Here is a 16,991-nt window from a genome sequence, read left to right as displayed (position 1 = left end):
GCTCCCGGTCCGGGAACGTCTGGATTTTAAAATTCTCATCCTTGTTTTCAAATCCCTCCATGGCCTCGCCCCTCCCTATCTCTCTAGCCTCCTCCAGCCCTATAACCCTTCGAGGTTTTTGCACTCCTCCAATTCTTGCCTCTTGCAAACCCCTGATTTTAATCGCTCCACCATTGGCAACCGTGCCTTCAGCTGCCCAGGCCCTAAGCTCTGGAATTCCCTCCCTAAACTTCTTCGCCTCTCTACCTCTCCTCCTTTTAAGATGCTCCTTAAAACCTACCTCTTTGGCCAAGCTTTTGGTCACCTGCCCTAATACCTCCTCATGTGGCTTGGTGTCAAATTTTGCTTGATAACGCTCCTGTGAAGGGCCTTGGGATGTTGTACTATGTTAAAGACACTATATAAATGCAAGTTGTTGTTGTCATTCTGCTTGTCTACATTACAACAATGTAGACAAGCAGAATGACAACAACAACAATGGCTGCACTTCAAAAGTACTTTGTTGGCTGTGAAGCTCCTTGATAATGTGAAAGGTGGTATATAAATGCAAATACTTTCTATCTTATCAGTGTGAACGGAATTGAAGCCCAGGTCCTTGGGATGAAAGGATAATGTGTTAATTCAGTGTATAATCCTCTCTGTTTTTAATAGAAACATGTTTCCTGTATAAAAAAAATTGCTCCTGATGTCAAAGGGGTGTTATTCCTTAAATTAGCAATAATGGGGTAAAATCACCCATATTGTGATCTACCACAATTGCAAATAACAAAATATATATAAAAGTGGCATTCTTAATTTCCCACAAAGACCATCATTTTTAATCATTCAAAACCTGCAGTAGACATTACGTCCTATCTGCACCCTGACTCAATTTTCCAGATACCACATGGTACATTGACAGACACAATAGGCCCACTATCATCAAGCTTATCACCATACCAACCCAGAGCCACTGAGGAAGGAGGTGGAATCGATGGGACCAAAGAATTGATTCTTTATAAAATAAACAATAAACTGGTGAATGGCACGGCATGATAGTGTTCTGACACCCTGTGTCAAAGTAAAGAATCACTCAGAGGACTGTGAGTAGGATGGTTACTCACTCAGTCAGCTATGATTGCTGCCTAATACAGACAGACATAAAAAGAAGCGAAGAAAATGAAAATAAACTAAAACAAGGGCAAAAGATTAATATAACAGTACTCTCAAGAGGAATAAAGATTCATAAAATTAGCCCTTTTTAATTAAGGTATGCAATTCCTTTGCAAACAACAGTAGAATGTCAATTACTCTGCATTTATTCATTTGTACACTATTGGCAGTATAATAGCTGCCACAGTATGTAAGGTACAGGAAGCACTGAGAAGCAAAACCTATACAATGAGACTACGGGGCTGACTTTCTTTGCCAACTGGCAAAGGTCCCAGGCAGCACATACTCCAATAATTATGGCTTGAAGCTACTTTTAAATTGGATTTAGTATTTACCAAGTCATCCCAAGTCACTGACTTTAGCTAACCCAGCAAGTTTACTTTGGGGTTGCCATTGGTTGCATGTGACCCACCTGGTGGAGCTGGTTGCCCCAGCACCCCACTAAACCCAATGTACAAGCAGCTTGAGACTGGAGTTACACACTACTCAGTGTGAACACAAACCAGTGTGGAAGGTCTTCTGCAAGGGATCTCACATCGCAGGTCCCCTGTGCTACACTATTTTATTTTTGCCTGGGCACATAGAGTGACATTGGGTGTGAGTCCAACGTCACCAGAACAAATACCACTAAAAGTGACCCCCTCCCCCCACCAAAAGGGCACCACTAATACAACAACCACTTGCATTTATATAGCACCTTTAACATAGTAAAACATCCCAAGGTGCTTCACAGGAATGATTTTCAAACAAAATATGACAAGAGCCACATAAGGAGATATTAGGCTAGGTGACCAAAAGCTTGGTCAAAGAAGTAGGTTTTAAGGAGCATCTTAAAGGAGGAGAGGTAGAGAGGCGAAGAGGTTTAGGGAAGGAATTCCAGAGCTTAGGGCCAGGCAGCTGGAGGCACGGCCGTCAATGATGGAGCAATAAAAATCGGGATTGCACAAGAAGCAAGAATTGGAGGAGTGCAGAGATCTCAGAGGGTTGTAGGGCTGGTGGAGGTTACAGAGATAGGGAGGGGCGAGGCCATGGAGGGATTTGAAAACAAGGATGAGAATTTTAAAATCCAGACGTTCCTGGACCAGGAACCAATGTAGGTCAACGAGCACAGGGGCGATGGGTGAATGGGACTTGGTGCGAGTTAGGATACGGGCAGCAGAGTTTTGGATGAGCTCAAGTTCATGGAGGGTGGAAGATGGGAGGCAGGCCAGGAGAGCATTGGAATAGTCAAGTCTAGAGGTAGCAAAGGCAAGGATGAGGAGCTGAGGCAGGGGCGGAGACACAATGTTACGGAGGTGGAAGTAGCCTGTCTTGGTGACGGAGCGGACATGTGGTCGGAAGCTCATCTCAGCATCAAATAGGATGCCAAGGTGGCAAATGGTCTGGTTCAGCCTCAGACATTGGCCAGGGAGAGGGATGGAGTCTGTGGCTGGGGAATGGAATTTGTGGAGGGGACCGAAGGCAATGGCTTTAGTCTTCCCAATATTTAATTGGAGGAAATTTTTGTTCATCCAGTACTGGATGTCAGACAAGCAGTGTGACAAATCAGAGTCAGTGGAGAGGTTGAAGGAGGTGGTGGTGAAGTAGAGCTGGGTATCGTCAGCGCACATGTGGAACCTGACGATGTGTTTTCAGATGATGTTGCTGAGGGGCAGCATGGAGATGAGAAATAGGAGGGGGCCAAGGACAGATCTTTGGGGGACTCCAGAGGTAACGGTGCAGGAGCGGGAAGAGAAGCCATTACAGGTGATTCTCTAGCTACGACTGGATCGATAAGAATGGAACCAGGCATGGGCAGTCCCACCCAGCTGGGCTACAAAACAAGCCACTCAGTTAAACTAAAAATGGACGCATATATTAAATGGTGATATTGGTCTTATTATGAATGACAGTACCCACCAGTTGCTGAAGGCTTCGAGCAAACCAGTGGGTTTGACATGGTCTCATTTCAAGGTCACCAGGGCCCACACAGAATAGTGGCAATTATTGCACTGAAAATATCTGTAAATTCCAGCTTCAATAGTTATGGGCTACTTTCTATAACTTGCTTTTGTCACAATATATACATGGTCATGAATAAATCCTCAATCTTGCTGAGCATAAATAACTGACGGTGAATCGGCACGTGTCTCGCCTCACCCGCTGTCCCTAAATCCTTTTGTTCTTGTTGATTTCCTGAGTGATTACTACAAATTCTCGAGATTTTTAATGACCCTGTAAATTGAATCAAGTGCCTGAGTGATGGTTTGGCTCCGGAATTTAAATGACTGTGAATGAGCTGATGTCAGATAATTACTGGGGCTTCCTATAAAACAGCCTTGGGCTGTCTTTCTGTAGTTAGTAACCCAGCCTTCTCCAAAATGATTCTATTCGGGAGTTTAGTGATACTGTTGATAGTTACTGTGTCGGGAGAACATCAAACAGGTCTGTTGGTTTTTTTTAATGGTTTGTAGTCCTGAATTGTTGCATTTCCCTTCTTTCTAACTTTCTTTCAATTTCAGTTCTTCAACATGGCATCACTTACTCTTGTGACAACTCTACCCTGACTGTGTATGTGTCGATGGATTTTTTGTCTGGCGTTGACGCCTCCGCTTTCCGGCTTGGAAACTGCCCCCCTTCAGGCTTCAGCTCCGCCAGAGTCCTCACCTTCCAGTATGGACTAGAAGACTGCCGGGCTGGCCGACTGGTGGGTGTGTGTCTGAAAGACTCTCTACGGCTCGGCTTGGTCTGTTGTTCTAACTCTCGTCCTGATTTCTCACCCCTAGGTGACTGATCAGGAGATAGTTTACTGGAATTACCTGAAGTATGAAGCCAGACCAGCCCCTGGGATGGAGCAACTGCTGCTCAACACTCGCCTGGAATGTCGCTATCTACTGTAAGAAACAAACCCCAGTCTAAGGGTTCTCACTTAAAACAGTAAACCGTAGTCACACCATCCCTTTCCCTATCGGCCGAGTGGCCTCATAGGTTATAAAGTGTTTTTTGTGCATATTGGCTGTTTTTAAAGACTAACACTCCTCGGGATGGATTAAGTCTGGAGTAATAGATAGAAAATAGGAGTAGGCCATTTAGTCTTTTGAGCCTGCTCTGTCATTCAATATGATCATGGCTGATCCCCCCCCCCCTATACCATATTCTGCTCTCTCCGTACCCCTTAATGCCTTTAGTGTCTAGAACTCTATCTAGCTGCTTAAATATTCAGTGAACTTGGCCTCTCTAATTTTCTGTAGTAGAAAATGCTACAGGTTCACCACCCTTGGAGTGAAGAAATTTCTCCTTATCTCAGTCCTAAATGTCCTACCCTGTATTCTGAGACTGTGACCCCTTGTTCTGGACCCCCACCACCAAGCCAGGGGAAACATCCTCCCTGCATCTAGTCTGTCTAGCCCTGTCAGCATTTTGTCTCCATGAGATCCCCACTCATTCTTCTAAACTCAAGTGAACACAGGCCAAGTTGACCAATCTCCTCATGACAGTCCTGCCATCCCAGGAATCAGTCTGGTGAACCTTTGCTGCACTCTCTATGGCAAGTATATCCTTTCTTGGGTAGAGACCAAAACTGCACAATACTCCAGGAGTGGTCTCACCTAGGCCCTGTATAACTGCAGTAATAGGACAAAAAAAAATCCCAGTTCCAGAAAACTGGAAATGATTTTTAATTGCTATATTTGACCAGTTGCTTCATGGCTGTTAACTTCTGACCCCGTGCACACTTTTTTAAAAATTGAGTTTAAAATAGTTGGTAACTACATCTTGTGTCCCAATTCAACTCTTGAGCAGGACACTGGAACTTTACAGCCCTGCAGTACACCTCAGCAATTGCTGTTCCTGTTTTTCTTTTCTCTAGTGATGTGGTACCTGTACCATCAACAGCATTTCCAGTAATTGGTTTTCTGGCAGGAGATGGAAGCTTGGTCTTTTCCATGAAAATAATGACTGGTGAGATACTTTTCTATAGTGGGGGGGGGGAGAAAGAGAACATAATTGCTGTGCAGTGACCTCATGCATATTCTTGAATATGCATGGTAGAAGTAATTTTTTCTTTCCTTCCCCTGCATTGAGTACACTGGAAGTAGATCTTGTAGCATGTCTTATTTTCTAAAGTTGGCAGATGGCTTAATAATAAACTCATGCTATAATTCAAATGAGTTACTATACACTTTTAACCAATTTGGTGTCTACTCCAAATTAAATGTTATTTCTAGGCTATAGTTAGATCATGCTACCTGTAGTTGTAAGGAGCTATTCACAAGTTGTACTGTGAGCTGCTCATGGCTGCAGAGCCATATTCTTTCTACTGAGATGTGCATAGCAGTATATCCTAACTTTGGGGTTTTATCAAGGAGACCATCCCCATACCCAGCAGCTTTTTAAACTATATGGTTTAAAATGTGGTACTAAGTCCAAGCTGTGAGGATTCCTCATTGAAGGAATTTCCAATTGCTCTAGTCTGGTTTGGAACCAATGGTGTCACTTGTGCTGCAAATCAGCAATCACTTTGCAGTGGTGGTTATAACTGCACCTTTTAATAGATGTCTTTTTGAAGATGCTGTTTCTTCCACATTGGGTAAAACTGCCTCTACATTGATCCTAATTCATGCTGTTTGTACCTGTAGCCCCTGATTGATTTTAAACTCCTTGATTCACTGGCTTTTCCCCACTAGTGGAAAGATCTGGATCCCTGCAGTATAGGCTGATCTGATTTCAAAGGGAGTGTTTTATGTAGTTCAAGTGCACTATGATAACTGGCTTATCTACTGATGGCCAGACCATGACATCAATATTGCTTAATCTAGATGTAAAAGCAAAAGGTGAGAATTCACATTTTAACTATAAATGATTGTTGGAGTAATGTATGCAACTTCTTGCTGTAGATGATTGGACTGCTGAGAGGCCAGATTCTGTATTCTTCCTGGGAGCTTCCATTAACATAGAAGCCTCTGCCATTGCCACATATCATCAGGCTCTCCGCCTTTATATGGAAGAATGTATTGCCACCCCGACAAGCTCACTGGACAAATCTCCAGAGAATTATACCATCATAAACAACTATGGGTATGAGACTTGAAGTATAGTGATTTTTAAAAATTAGTAACTTGGCTTTGGGTTAACTTTTTTCCCTGTTCCCACAGATGTCTTGTTGATGGGATAACAGGAAATTCCAAGTACGTACCCAGAAGTGATGGATCACGTCTTCAATTTATTGTGCAGGCATTTAAATTCATCAGTCTGGAAGAAACTGATGTAAGTCTGGGACAACTTAAGGATACAATTAAAGAAGCTTTTGAGTCTAATGCTTAGTTTCTGTCTTATTGAATAGTGCACCATAAATTTTAAATTGTATAGTGAATCCTCATTGAAGACCTTGGAGTGTAGATCACTAATACTGAACAGTTGAAGGTACTGTCTTTTAAGATGGCAGTCTGCCACTTTATTACTAATGAGTTGTTTCAATAGATTGTTCTACCTTATTGGGTCAGATAGACTGACTTGTGAGAAGCCCTTCTGTGGGCTTGTTAATACTATTATACCAAAGGCACAATTGCCATCTACCTTAATTTAGACTAATTTTAAATCACCCCCACTGAAATTGAGTGAATTATCTGGCTTTTCAATGTGGCAGATTAAACTTTCTGAAGAAGAACCTTAAGCTACTTGTAGCCATTCCTTGCAAGTAATGATTGGCAAGCTAATGAAAAAGCAGATAGCATCCCCTCCAAGTCTTGATCATGAACTGATCCTATAAGTCAAAACAACTTGGTCATAGCCAGCTTTCAGGATTTTTATTTGAAACCATACTGTAAACAATGCAGAGTTGTGTATTAATATGGCTAGCACTTGATGTACTATATTCACTATTTCTACAGATTTATATACACTGTAAAGCTCTGGTCTGGGATCCTAATTGGGATGCAAGTCTCTTACACAAAGCATGTTCCTTTGACCAGCAAACTGAAAGGTGAGTAACATGACAAGCTAGCAAGTTTCCTTTTATTAAAAGATGTGCTTTGGTCACCTGAGTGGAGTTTTTAAACTCTGGTCAGCATTAAAGCCTGAATGATTGATTGGCAGGTCCTGTAGTTGGATGGATGAAGAAAAATCACTTAAAATATCAAGTGGTGTCTTTGTGCCTTTCTAAAAATGCATTCCTAGCTTTTTAATCATTCAAGGGATGTGGCTGTCACTGGCAAGGCCAGCATTTATTGCCCATCCCTAATTCACTTTGAAGGTGGTGAGCTGCTGCAGTCTGGTGAATGGACTCAGTGCTGTTAGGGGGGCTTCAGGATTTTGACCCAGTGCTGATTAAGGAATAGCAAAAAACTGAAAGCAAATGTACAGAGCTGGTTGGGTTATTCTAGAGAATGAAGGGATTATAACTGATAGGAAAAATAACTGCTTTGGTGATAAATGCAATGCATTTGATACTGAACTAAATTGTTTGTTTTTAACAAGCTCATTTTGTGCACATTGCCAATGTATTTTGTGTCCTTTTTAGAAGGATATCTAACTTGCTGGCACCAGTGACTAGTTTGTATTTAGGATCTTTAAGCAGATCACTTGACTGTACTCTAGCCTAAATATGGCTAGTTATATCTGCCCTTCATCAGTGCTGATGTACACTACTTTGGATAGTCATGGATGGAACTAGCTACAGGACAGCCCACTTGTGTTTATGCAACCAGTTAAATTGGCCTATTCAATTAAACCAGGAATTGCAATGACAGCACTGATTAAGTTCTCTTTAAATGGGCTGCAAGGATCAATGAACTAGTCCGGTTCCCAGCTGCTAACCAAAATAGGCAACTGCTTGCCCCTATTCTTTTGTGGGAAGTGCACATGAATGTAAGCTGAAGACTGGATCAGGATCTACTAGAATACTTGCTGTCTGGCTCTTTTTTTTTTTCCTTGGAGAAAAGGAAACAATTGAGCTTCCAGACAATTGGAGTACAGTCTATCATGGGAAGTAATTCCCTAGTATTTATCAATGGAATTTTTATTTCTTAAAACTAATTTATATAAATCTCCTCTGGAATGTTTGTTACATGTATAATTCTGTTTTTTTTTAAAGCTGGCAGCTCTTGGATGCCCCATTACAAAGTTCCCTGTGTGACTGCTGTAACACAATCTGCCAGCCTATCCAATCTCGCCATAAACGAGCTGAAGGTACCATTCATTCAGCTATTAAATTAATGGGATTAGAATTTTATTTGTGCTAACCATCTTTTAACTTTTTTTAGAATCAAAAACTGGTATTAGTCACATAATTAAAGTTGGTCCATTGAGAGTGCTTAGTACCCAGTCTGGATCCAGAACTTCAGCCAAGATTCAAGGAGGTAAATTTGAAGTACACTTGCTAATGAGGTTACTGTAAAGGGTTTGCTCTTAACAGCTAATGCATGCCTTAAAGGCTATAAAACATTCAAGCAGTTTCTTACTCTGGACTTAACTGTTGTAAAGGATAAACTTGAGTTTAGTCAACATTGATTACTAACTCAACAGTGGAAGTATCCAGACCATTGGCTAAATCTGACTAATGTAACAACCTGTGATCAAATTTAAGTGTCAAATCATGTTGGATCCTACACAACTTAGCCTGTAAATAACCTTGTTCATGCTATAGTGATTAATTACTAGTCATTTTGGGTAATGCTTTACCACACTACCAATTCTCAAATTAACTGACTTCAATTTTATCAATACATTTGATATCTTAACATAGATACATTGTGATCATGACCAATTGTTGAGATGTAACTTTCATTTTTACAGAAAATCAAGGAGTAATACTTTTGGCTGCCCCACTGCTAGCTTGCTTTTTGGGGGTCTTGCTCCTAAGCCTGTACAAATGGAAAATCCAGCATGTACACCCTAGCTTGTGATCAAGAAGGAATAATTGAAGGTGGCTAATTACCAAAACTGGAGCAAGGTGTCCAACCTTGATGCTAAATGTACTTCTAAGATGTAATTCTTGACTCAAATAAAATTACATTTTGCAGATTTTGTGCATTGTCTATCTTTAGGAAGGGTGGAAGAGGTCCTATTGACACAGGATTTAGGATTACAGAACTAAAGTAACACTGCATGATTGCCTGTGGAAGTCTGCAGGTCCTTGATAAAATGTCAAATGTTTATACCACACTCTTGGCAAGCAAATTAGATATTTAAACAATCTTAGCATAGATCTTGAGCATGTTTTGGTGCTGAGATGCAGTTAACTGCTCTTGCATTGACACTTGCAGGGTCCAATATTAAGTATGTAAGAAATAGGAGTAGGCCATAAGGCCCCTCAAGCCTGCTGCCATTCAATAAAATCATGGCTATCTACTTCCACTTTCCTGCCCTATCCTTTAGAGTCCAAAAATCTATTGCTAGTAACATTGCATGTACTCAATGACTATCCAGTCTTCTAGGGTAGAGAATTCCTGAATGAAATTTTTCCTTGTCTTGGATAACTGATCCCTTATGTTGAGACGATGACCCTTGGCTCTAGATCCAGCCAGAGGAAATGGCTTCCCTCTTGCTACCCTGTCAAGCCTTCAAGAAGCTTTTACATGTCAATTACATCACCTTTCATTCTTAAACTCAAATATTCTACTCCACTCCTCACAGGACAATCCTCATCCCCAGGAATCAATCTAGTGTTTACATTTTGAAGCTTTTTTGTAACTTGCAAAATGTAATTAATCATGTGGCAGTTGAAATTGTATTAGCTCCATTAATTTCACTTTTCTAAATGTAGTTGGATATTAGTGTACAAGAGACCAGTTGAGAATTAGAATTGCTGAAGCTTCAATGTTAATATTGCTTTGAGGTCCCAATCATTTGAAATAGGTAATTTAGCTTTAATCTTAGACTAAGTTCTAATGCCGTCTTGCCCTTTTCTCTATCTGGCTGCTTATACACTTCCAAAGATAAACTAGTTTCTGGGTTGCAGCCTATGACAAATAGCCTATATGCTGGTCCATACACTTTGAACATTACAAACATGTCTGATTTGGAGTCTCTGGGGTGGTATCACTGGCCTTGCATGCAAGTGGACCCTGTATTTAACATCTTTCATCCCCACCCCTAATGTAACAGAGGAAACCCTCCATTAACTGAACTGGATACCAAAATATAACTTGTGCTTCTCAAATCAAGGTGATTTAACTTCAGTGGGACACCAGTTGTAATGTGTATAGTAATCTTAACCTTTATTCAACTTGATTCAGTCCTTGTGATTTGGGCTAAATACTATTCTAGTCAATTATCCCTCTGAATCTGACTGGTTGTGAGCTTAAGCTGAAGGGGCTTCCTTCACAAACATTAATGAACTGACTTGTACCATATGTTTGTTCTTTAAACACAAAAGCAAGGCATCATGAGCTTCTAGCCTTTCTACAGCTGCAAGTTTAAAGTGACCCTGGCAACCATAAGCTTTCTTTTTGACTTAATTTAGATGTGATTCTTCAGAATAATGAGTGGAGATGCCAATTGCTTCAAGTTGAAAATTTGGTAGAGACCAAAGGGCCAGGCTAGGAGTTTGTGTAGGATTTACTTTTAAGCAGTTTGTCAGGGCAAGGCAACAGACTCACCTGATGCAAGATATAAGATCCAAGCAAGGCTACTCACTAGGTGGAGTATAGGGAAACAAATTAATTTCAATGTATACTCTACTCTCCTAGTAATCTTAAATAACCAGCCCATCTGTGTATTGAGCCTCAATCTTTTTTCACTCATAGATGCAACTTGTGGTAAAGGTTCTATGAGGCAAAATACTTAATTCCCACTAAAGATTTAATCACCAGTAGATTTCATGTGACTGCTTGCATAGTTCAGGACTTCAAGTGTGATTTCTAATGTCCTCCACAATCCTGTGATCTAGATATGCTGGTCTGTCAATTGCTGTAATACAGGAAATTTACCTCATAACTGACATAGTGAAAATATCTTGCTGAGACACTGACTTAACCCATCTAATATTCACCACTTGACAAAACCTGGTCAGGTTGTCAGTGCATTGTTATGGATGTTGGTTTAAGCTTTACATGCTGACCTGCGTGAAAGAAAATGATGGTTTATAAACTGTAGAAATTATTTGAGCAATTTGATTCACCTTGTGGAAGCTGCTAGTTTTGTGAAACAAATTAAGTGGTTTGGTAGTGAATGAAGGTAATTTTTGATTGCTTCACATTCTGATATTTCAGCTAAGCAGTATTGATCAGCCAAACAGGATTTACTCTTTTGAACTAAGCGCATTTCAGTGTGGTTTTAGGGTAAATACCACTGTCGTGTACCCATTAGTCACTTCATCGTTGCCTTTAATTCAACAGTCCAAAATCCACGCTAACACAACTAAAACTTTTTCATTGTCAAATGCTGCAGACAATAGAATGTGTTGGGTCTGACTGGAATCTCCGGTTTCAATGCCCTGGAGAGAAGTGAAGAAGTATCATGGGGACTTGAAATGAGACCATATCAAAGTTCCAGCACACCTAATAGCGAGCTTAAATTTAAAGCTCCATGATCAACTGAAGATGTGTGCTTTAGGAGAGAAAGTCCACCAAGACTATCCAGTCACAAACAGCAATGGAAACATATTTCATTTAAAATGGACAAGTTTTGACTAACTGAAGATAAAGGCAAGATCTACTTGCAGATCTCTCATAGCATTGTTCATGGTGTCAGAATAAGAACAGGAGTAGGCCATTTAGCCCCTCAAGCCTGTTCCACCATTCAGAGATTATGGCTGATCTGTGAGCCAACTCCTTAGTCCCATATCCCTTAATACCATCTAATTAACAAAAATCTATCAATCTCAGATTTAAAATTAATTGAGCTAACATCTTCTGCCATTTGCAGGAGAGTTCCCCACATTCCATGTAGAAATGTTTCCTAACTTTACTCAAGTCCTGGCTCTAATTTTTAGGCTGTCTCCTAGACTCTCCAACCAGCAGAAATCGTTTCTCCACCTTCAGTTCCCCTTAATATCTTAAACTTTGATCAAATCACTCCTTAATCTTAATTCCAGGGAATACAACCCTGGTTTGTATAATCTCTCATTTGTAATTTAACCCTTGGAATACAGGTATCATTCTAGTAAATCTGAACTCCCTCAAAGGAAGGATATATTGGTCTAAGGTGCAGTGCCCAGAACTGAACACAAATATTCCAGGTGTGGTCTAACCAGAGCTCTACACCTGTAGCATAACTTCTATCCCCTTGTATTTTAGTCTTCTAGATATGAAGGCCAGCATTCCATTAGCCTTTGATTTTTCTGTACCCATCTGACATTTTTAATTAGTAGACTCTAGACCTCCACTGTTGTGACTTTTCACCATTTAGAAAGTACTCTGATCTATCCTTGAATGACCTCACACTTGCCTACACTGAAATCCAAGGGCAAAACTGTGGCAAATTCACTTAATCTATCTAATTTAATGCTTACAATGCTACCTGGCATTGGCAAACTTGGATATGTGGTGCTCTATCCCATCTAAGTCATTAATAGTGAATGGTTGAGGCCCCAACACAGATCCCTGTGGGACACCACTAATCACATCCTGCCAATTTTGAGAACCTGCCCATTATCCCTACACTGTCTCCTGCTCAGCCAATTTCCTAACCAGCTTCAATTCCATTAGATTCAACTTTAGGTAAGGCTCTTTGAGGGACTTTATCAAATGTCTTCTGAAAGTCCAAATAGACATCCCCCTGTCCACTGGAGTCACCTCTTCAAAAGATAGGGGTGTTGTGCAAAGTATTACCAGGGACACTGACTTATCAGCAGTGGGGGTGGCCTTGGATTCCAGGAGCACTGGGATGGGGATTTCAAGTCTTTCAGTATTTAAGGGGTGGGTGATCCAGGGTTTGGCAGCATCCTGGAATCTATGATCACTAGTGAAGGGCAAAATTCCCCTCTATCTTGTTTCAATGAGATCACATTTTTCTAAACTTGAGGATAGGCCCAATCTCTTCTATAGGACAACCCTCATCCCATGACTCAATCTATTGAAGCTTTGTTGTATTGCCTCGAAGGCAAGTATCTCCTTACAGACCAAAACTGTACAGTACTCCAGGTGTGGTCTCTCCAGCCCTGTACAATTGCAGCAAGACTTCCTTATTGTACTCCAACCCCCTTGCAATAAAGGCCAACATACCATTTGCCTTCCTAATTGCTTGCTGTACCTGCATGTTAACTTCCTGTCATGTAAAAGGACACCCAACACCAACATTCTTAAATTATTTTTCTATTCTTGCTATCAGTGAATAACCTGATTTCCCACAGTATACTCTATCAGCCACCTTCTTGTCCACTCACTTAACCTGTCTATATCCCTTTGCAGACTCTGTCCTCCTCACAGCTTATTTTCCCACCTAGCTTTATATTGTCAGCAAACTTGGATACATTGGTCCCTTCAATCTAAGTCATTACTATAGATTGTAAAAAGCTGAGGCCCATGCACCAATCCTTGTAGCACCCCACTAGTTACAACCTGCCAATCCAAAAATGACCTGTTAACCAATCCTCAATCCATGCTAATATATTACCCCAGTCCCATGTTCCCTAATCTCATGTGGCACTTTATTGAATGCCATTTGAAAATCCAAATATACTACATCTTCTGTTTTTTTCCCTTTCCACCCTGCTAGTTACACCCTCAACTTTTGTCAAACACTCTTTCCCTTTCATAAAACCATGTTGACTGTAATTGTGATTTTCTAAATACCCTGTTACTACATCCTTAATAGATTCTAGCATTTTCCCGACTAATGTCAGGCTAACTGGCCTATAGTTCCCTTTCTGAATAGTGGTTACATTTACTACCCTCCAATCCAGAGACTTATTCTAGATCAAACCAATGCATTCACTATCTCTGCAGCCACATTTTACTACCCGAGGATGTAGGCCATTGGGTCCAGGGGATTTATTGGCTTTTAGTCCCATTAAGATTAGTAAAGTATTAGAAAAATTAATCACTTTGTTCCTCCCCCTCATTACACCCTTGGTTCCCCATTTATTTTCAGCATGTTTTGTCTCTTTACTCTGAAGACAGAAATAAAATTTGTTAACGTCTCTGCCATTTCCTTATTCCCCATTATAATTTCTCCTGTGTCTGCCTCTAAGGGACCCATATTTACTTGTAGAAGCTTGTCCAATCTGGGTTTGCATTTCCTGCTGTTTACTTGTCAATTTTTGTCCTCTGTCAATTTCTTGGTTATCATTTTTCGGTTTTTAAAATCCTCCAAGCCTCTTTTTGGCAACATTGTAAGCCTTTTAATCTAAAACTATCCCTGCTTTCTCTAGTTATGGTTGGATCACTTCCCATTGAGGTTTTTATTCCTCAAGGGTATGTATATTTGTTGGGAATTATGAATTATCTCTCTAGCCTCCTCCAGCCCTATAACCCTTCGAGGTTTTTGCACTCCTCCAATTCTTGCCTCTTGCAAACCCCTGATTTTAATCGCTCCACCATTGGCAACCGTGCCTTCAGCTGCCCAGGCCCTAAGCTCTGGAATTCCCTCCCTAAACTTCTTCGCCTCTCTACCTCTCCTCCTTTTAAGATGCTCCTTAAAACCTACCTCTTTGGCCAAGCTTTTGGTCACCTGCCCTAATACCTCCTCATGTGGCTTGGTGTCAAATTTTGTTTGATAACGCTCCTGTGAAGGGCCTTGGGATGTTGTACTATGTTAAAGACACTATATAAATGCAAGTTGTTGTTGTGTTGTTGTTGTTGTTGTCATTCTGCTTGTCTACATTACAACAATGGCTGCACTTCAAAAGTACTTTGTTGGCTGTGAAGCTCCTTGATAATGTGAAAGGTGGTATATAAATGCAAATACTTTCTATCTTATCAGTGTGAACGGAATTGAAGCCCAGGTCCTTGGGATGAAAGGATAATGTGTTAATTTAGTGTATAATCCTCTCTGTTTTTAATAGAAACATGTTTCCTGTATAAAAAAAATTGCTCCTGATGTCAAAGGGGTGTTATTCCTTAAATTAGCAATAATGGGGTAAAATCACCCATATTGTGATCTACCACAATTGCAAATAACAAAATATATATAAAAGTGGCATTCTTAATTTCCCACAAAGACCATCATTTTTAATCATTCAAAACCTGCAGTAGACATTACGTCCTATCTGCACCCTGACTCAATTTTCCAGATACCACATGGTACATTGACAGACACAATAGGCCCACTATCATCAAGCTTATCACCATACCAACCCAGAGCCACTGAGGAAGGAGGTGGAATCGATGGGACCAAAGAATTGATTCTTTATAAAATAAACAATAAACTGGTGAATGGCACGGCATGATAGTGTTCTGACACCCTGTGTCAAAGTAAAGAATCACTCAGAGGACTGTGAGTAGGATGGTTACTCACTCAGTCAGCTATGATTGCTGCCTAATACAGACAGACATAAAAAGAAGCGAAGAAAATGAAAATAAACTAAAACAAGGGCAAAAGATTAATAGAACAGTACTCTCAAGAGGAATAAAGATTCATAAAATTAGCCCTTTTTAATTAAGGTATGCAATTCCTTTGCAAACAACAGTAGAATGTCAATTACTCTGCATTTATTCATTTGTACACTATTGGCAGTATAATAGCTGCCACAGTATGTAAGGTACAGGAAGCACTGAGAAGCAAAACCTATACAATGAGACTACGGGGCTGACTTTCTTTGCCAACTGGCAAAGGTCCCAGGCAGCACATACTCCAATAATTATGGCTTGAAGCTACTTTTAAATTGGATTTAGTATTTACCAAGTCATCCCAAGTCACTGACTTTAGCTAACCCAGCAAGTTTACTTTGGGGTTGCCATTGGTTGCATGTGACCCACCTGGTGGAGCTGGTTGCCCCAGCACCCCACTAAACCCAATGTACAAGCAGCTTGAGACTGGAGTTACACACTACTCAGTGTGAACACAAACCAGTGTGGAAGGTCTTCTGCAAGGGATCTCACATCGCAGGTCCCCTGTGCTACACTATTTTATTTTTGCCTGGGCACATAGAGTGACATTGGGTGTGAGTCCAACGTCACCAGAACAAATACCACTAAAAGTGACCCCCTCCCCCCACCAAAAGGGCACCACTAATACAACAACCACTTGCATTTATATAGCACCTTTAACATAGTAAAACATCCCAAGGTGCTTCACAGGAATGATTTTCAAACAAAATATGACAAGAGCCACATAAGGAGATATTAGGCTAGGTGACCAAAAGCTTGGTCAAAGAAGTAGGTTTTAAGGAGCATCTTAAAGGAGGAGAGGTAGAGAGGCGAAGAGGTTTAGGGAAGGAATTCCAGAGCTTAGGGCTAGGCAGCTGGAGGCACGGCCGTCAATGATGGAGCAATAAAAATCGGGATTGCACAAGAAGCAAGAATTGGAGGAGCGCAGAGATCTCAGAGGGTTGTAGGGCTGGTGGAGGTTACAGAGATAGGGAGGGGCGAGGCCATGGAGGGATTTGAAAACAAGGATGAGAATTTTAAAATCCAGACGTTCCTGGACCAGGAACCAATGTAGGTCAACGAGCACAGGGGCGATGGGTGAATGGGACTTGGTGCGAGTTAGGATACGGGCAGCAGAATTTTGGATGAGCTCAAGTTCATGGAGGGTGGAAGATGGGAGGCAGGCCAGGAGAGCATTGGAATAGTCAAGTCTAGAGGTAGCAAAGGCAAGGATGAGGAGCTGAGGCAGGGGCGGAGACACAATGTTACGGAGGTGGAAGTAGGCGGTCTTGGTGACGGAGCGGATATGTGGTCGGAAGCTCATCTCAGCGTCAAATAGGATGCCAAGGTGGCAAATGGTCTGGTTCAGCCTCAGACATTGGCCAGGGAGAGGGA

At 41.1% G+C, this 16,991-nt stretch overlaps 1 protein-coding gene across 1 annotated transcript; it reads left to right on the top strand.

Annotated features, from left to right (window-relative positions):
- The first annotated feature begins 3,501 nt into the window (after window positions 1-3,501).
- On the top strand, window positions 3,502-9,150 carry LOC137342386 (zona pellucida sperm-binding protein 3-like). Its single transcript, XM_068006315.1, has 10 exons — window positions 3,502-3,576; window positions 3,654-3,838; window positions 3,918-4,027; window positions 5,000-5,091; window positions 6,027-6,207; window positions 6,285-6,396; window positions 7,020-7,111; window positions 8,222-8,316; window positions 8,391-8,486; window positions 8,923-9,150. Exons 1-10 carry the CDS (start codon window positions 3,513-3,515, stop codon window positions 9,030-9,032), a joined length of 1,137 nt encoding a protein of 378 aa, XP_067862416.1. The 5' UTR covers window positions 3,502-3,512; the 3' UTR covers window positions 9,033-9,150.
- The last annotated feature ends 7,841 nt before the right edge of the window (window positions 9,151-16,991 follow it).

The sequence above is a fragment of the Heptranchias perlo genome, chromosome 25, assembly GCF_035084215.1.
Source record: "Heptranchias perlo isolate sHepPer1 chromosome 25, sHepPer1.hap1, whole genome shotgun sequence".
NCBI lineage: Eukaryota > Metazoa > Chordata > Chondrichthyes > Hexanchiformes > Hexanchidae > Heptranchias > Heptranchias perlo.
This window is presented reverse-complemented; position numbering and strand designations above follow the sequence as displayed.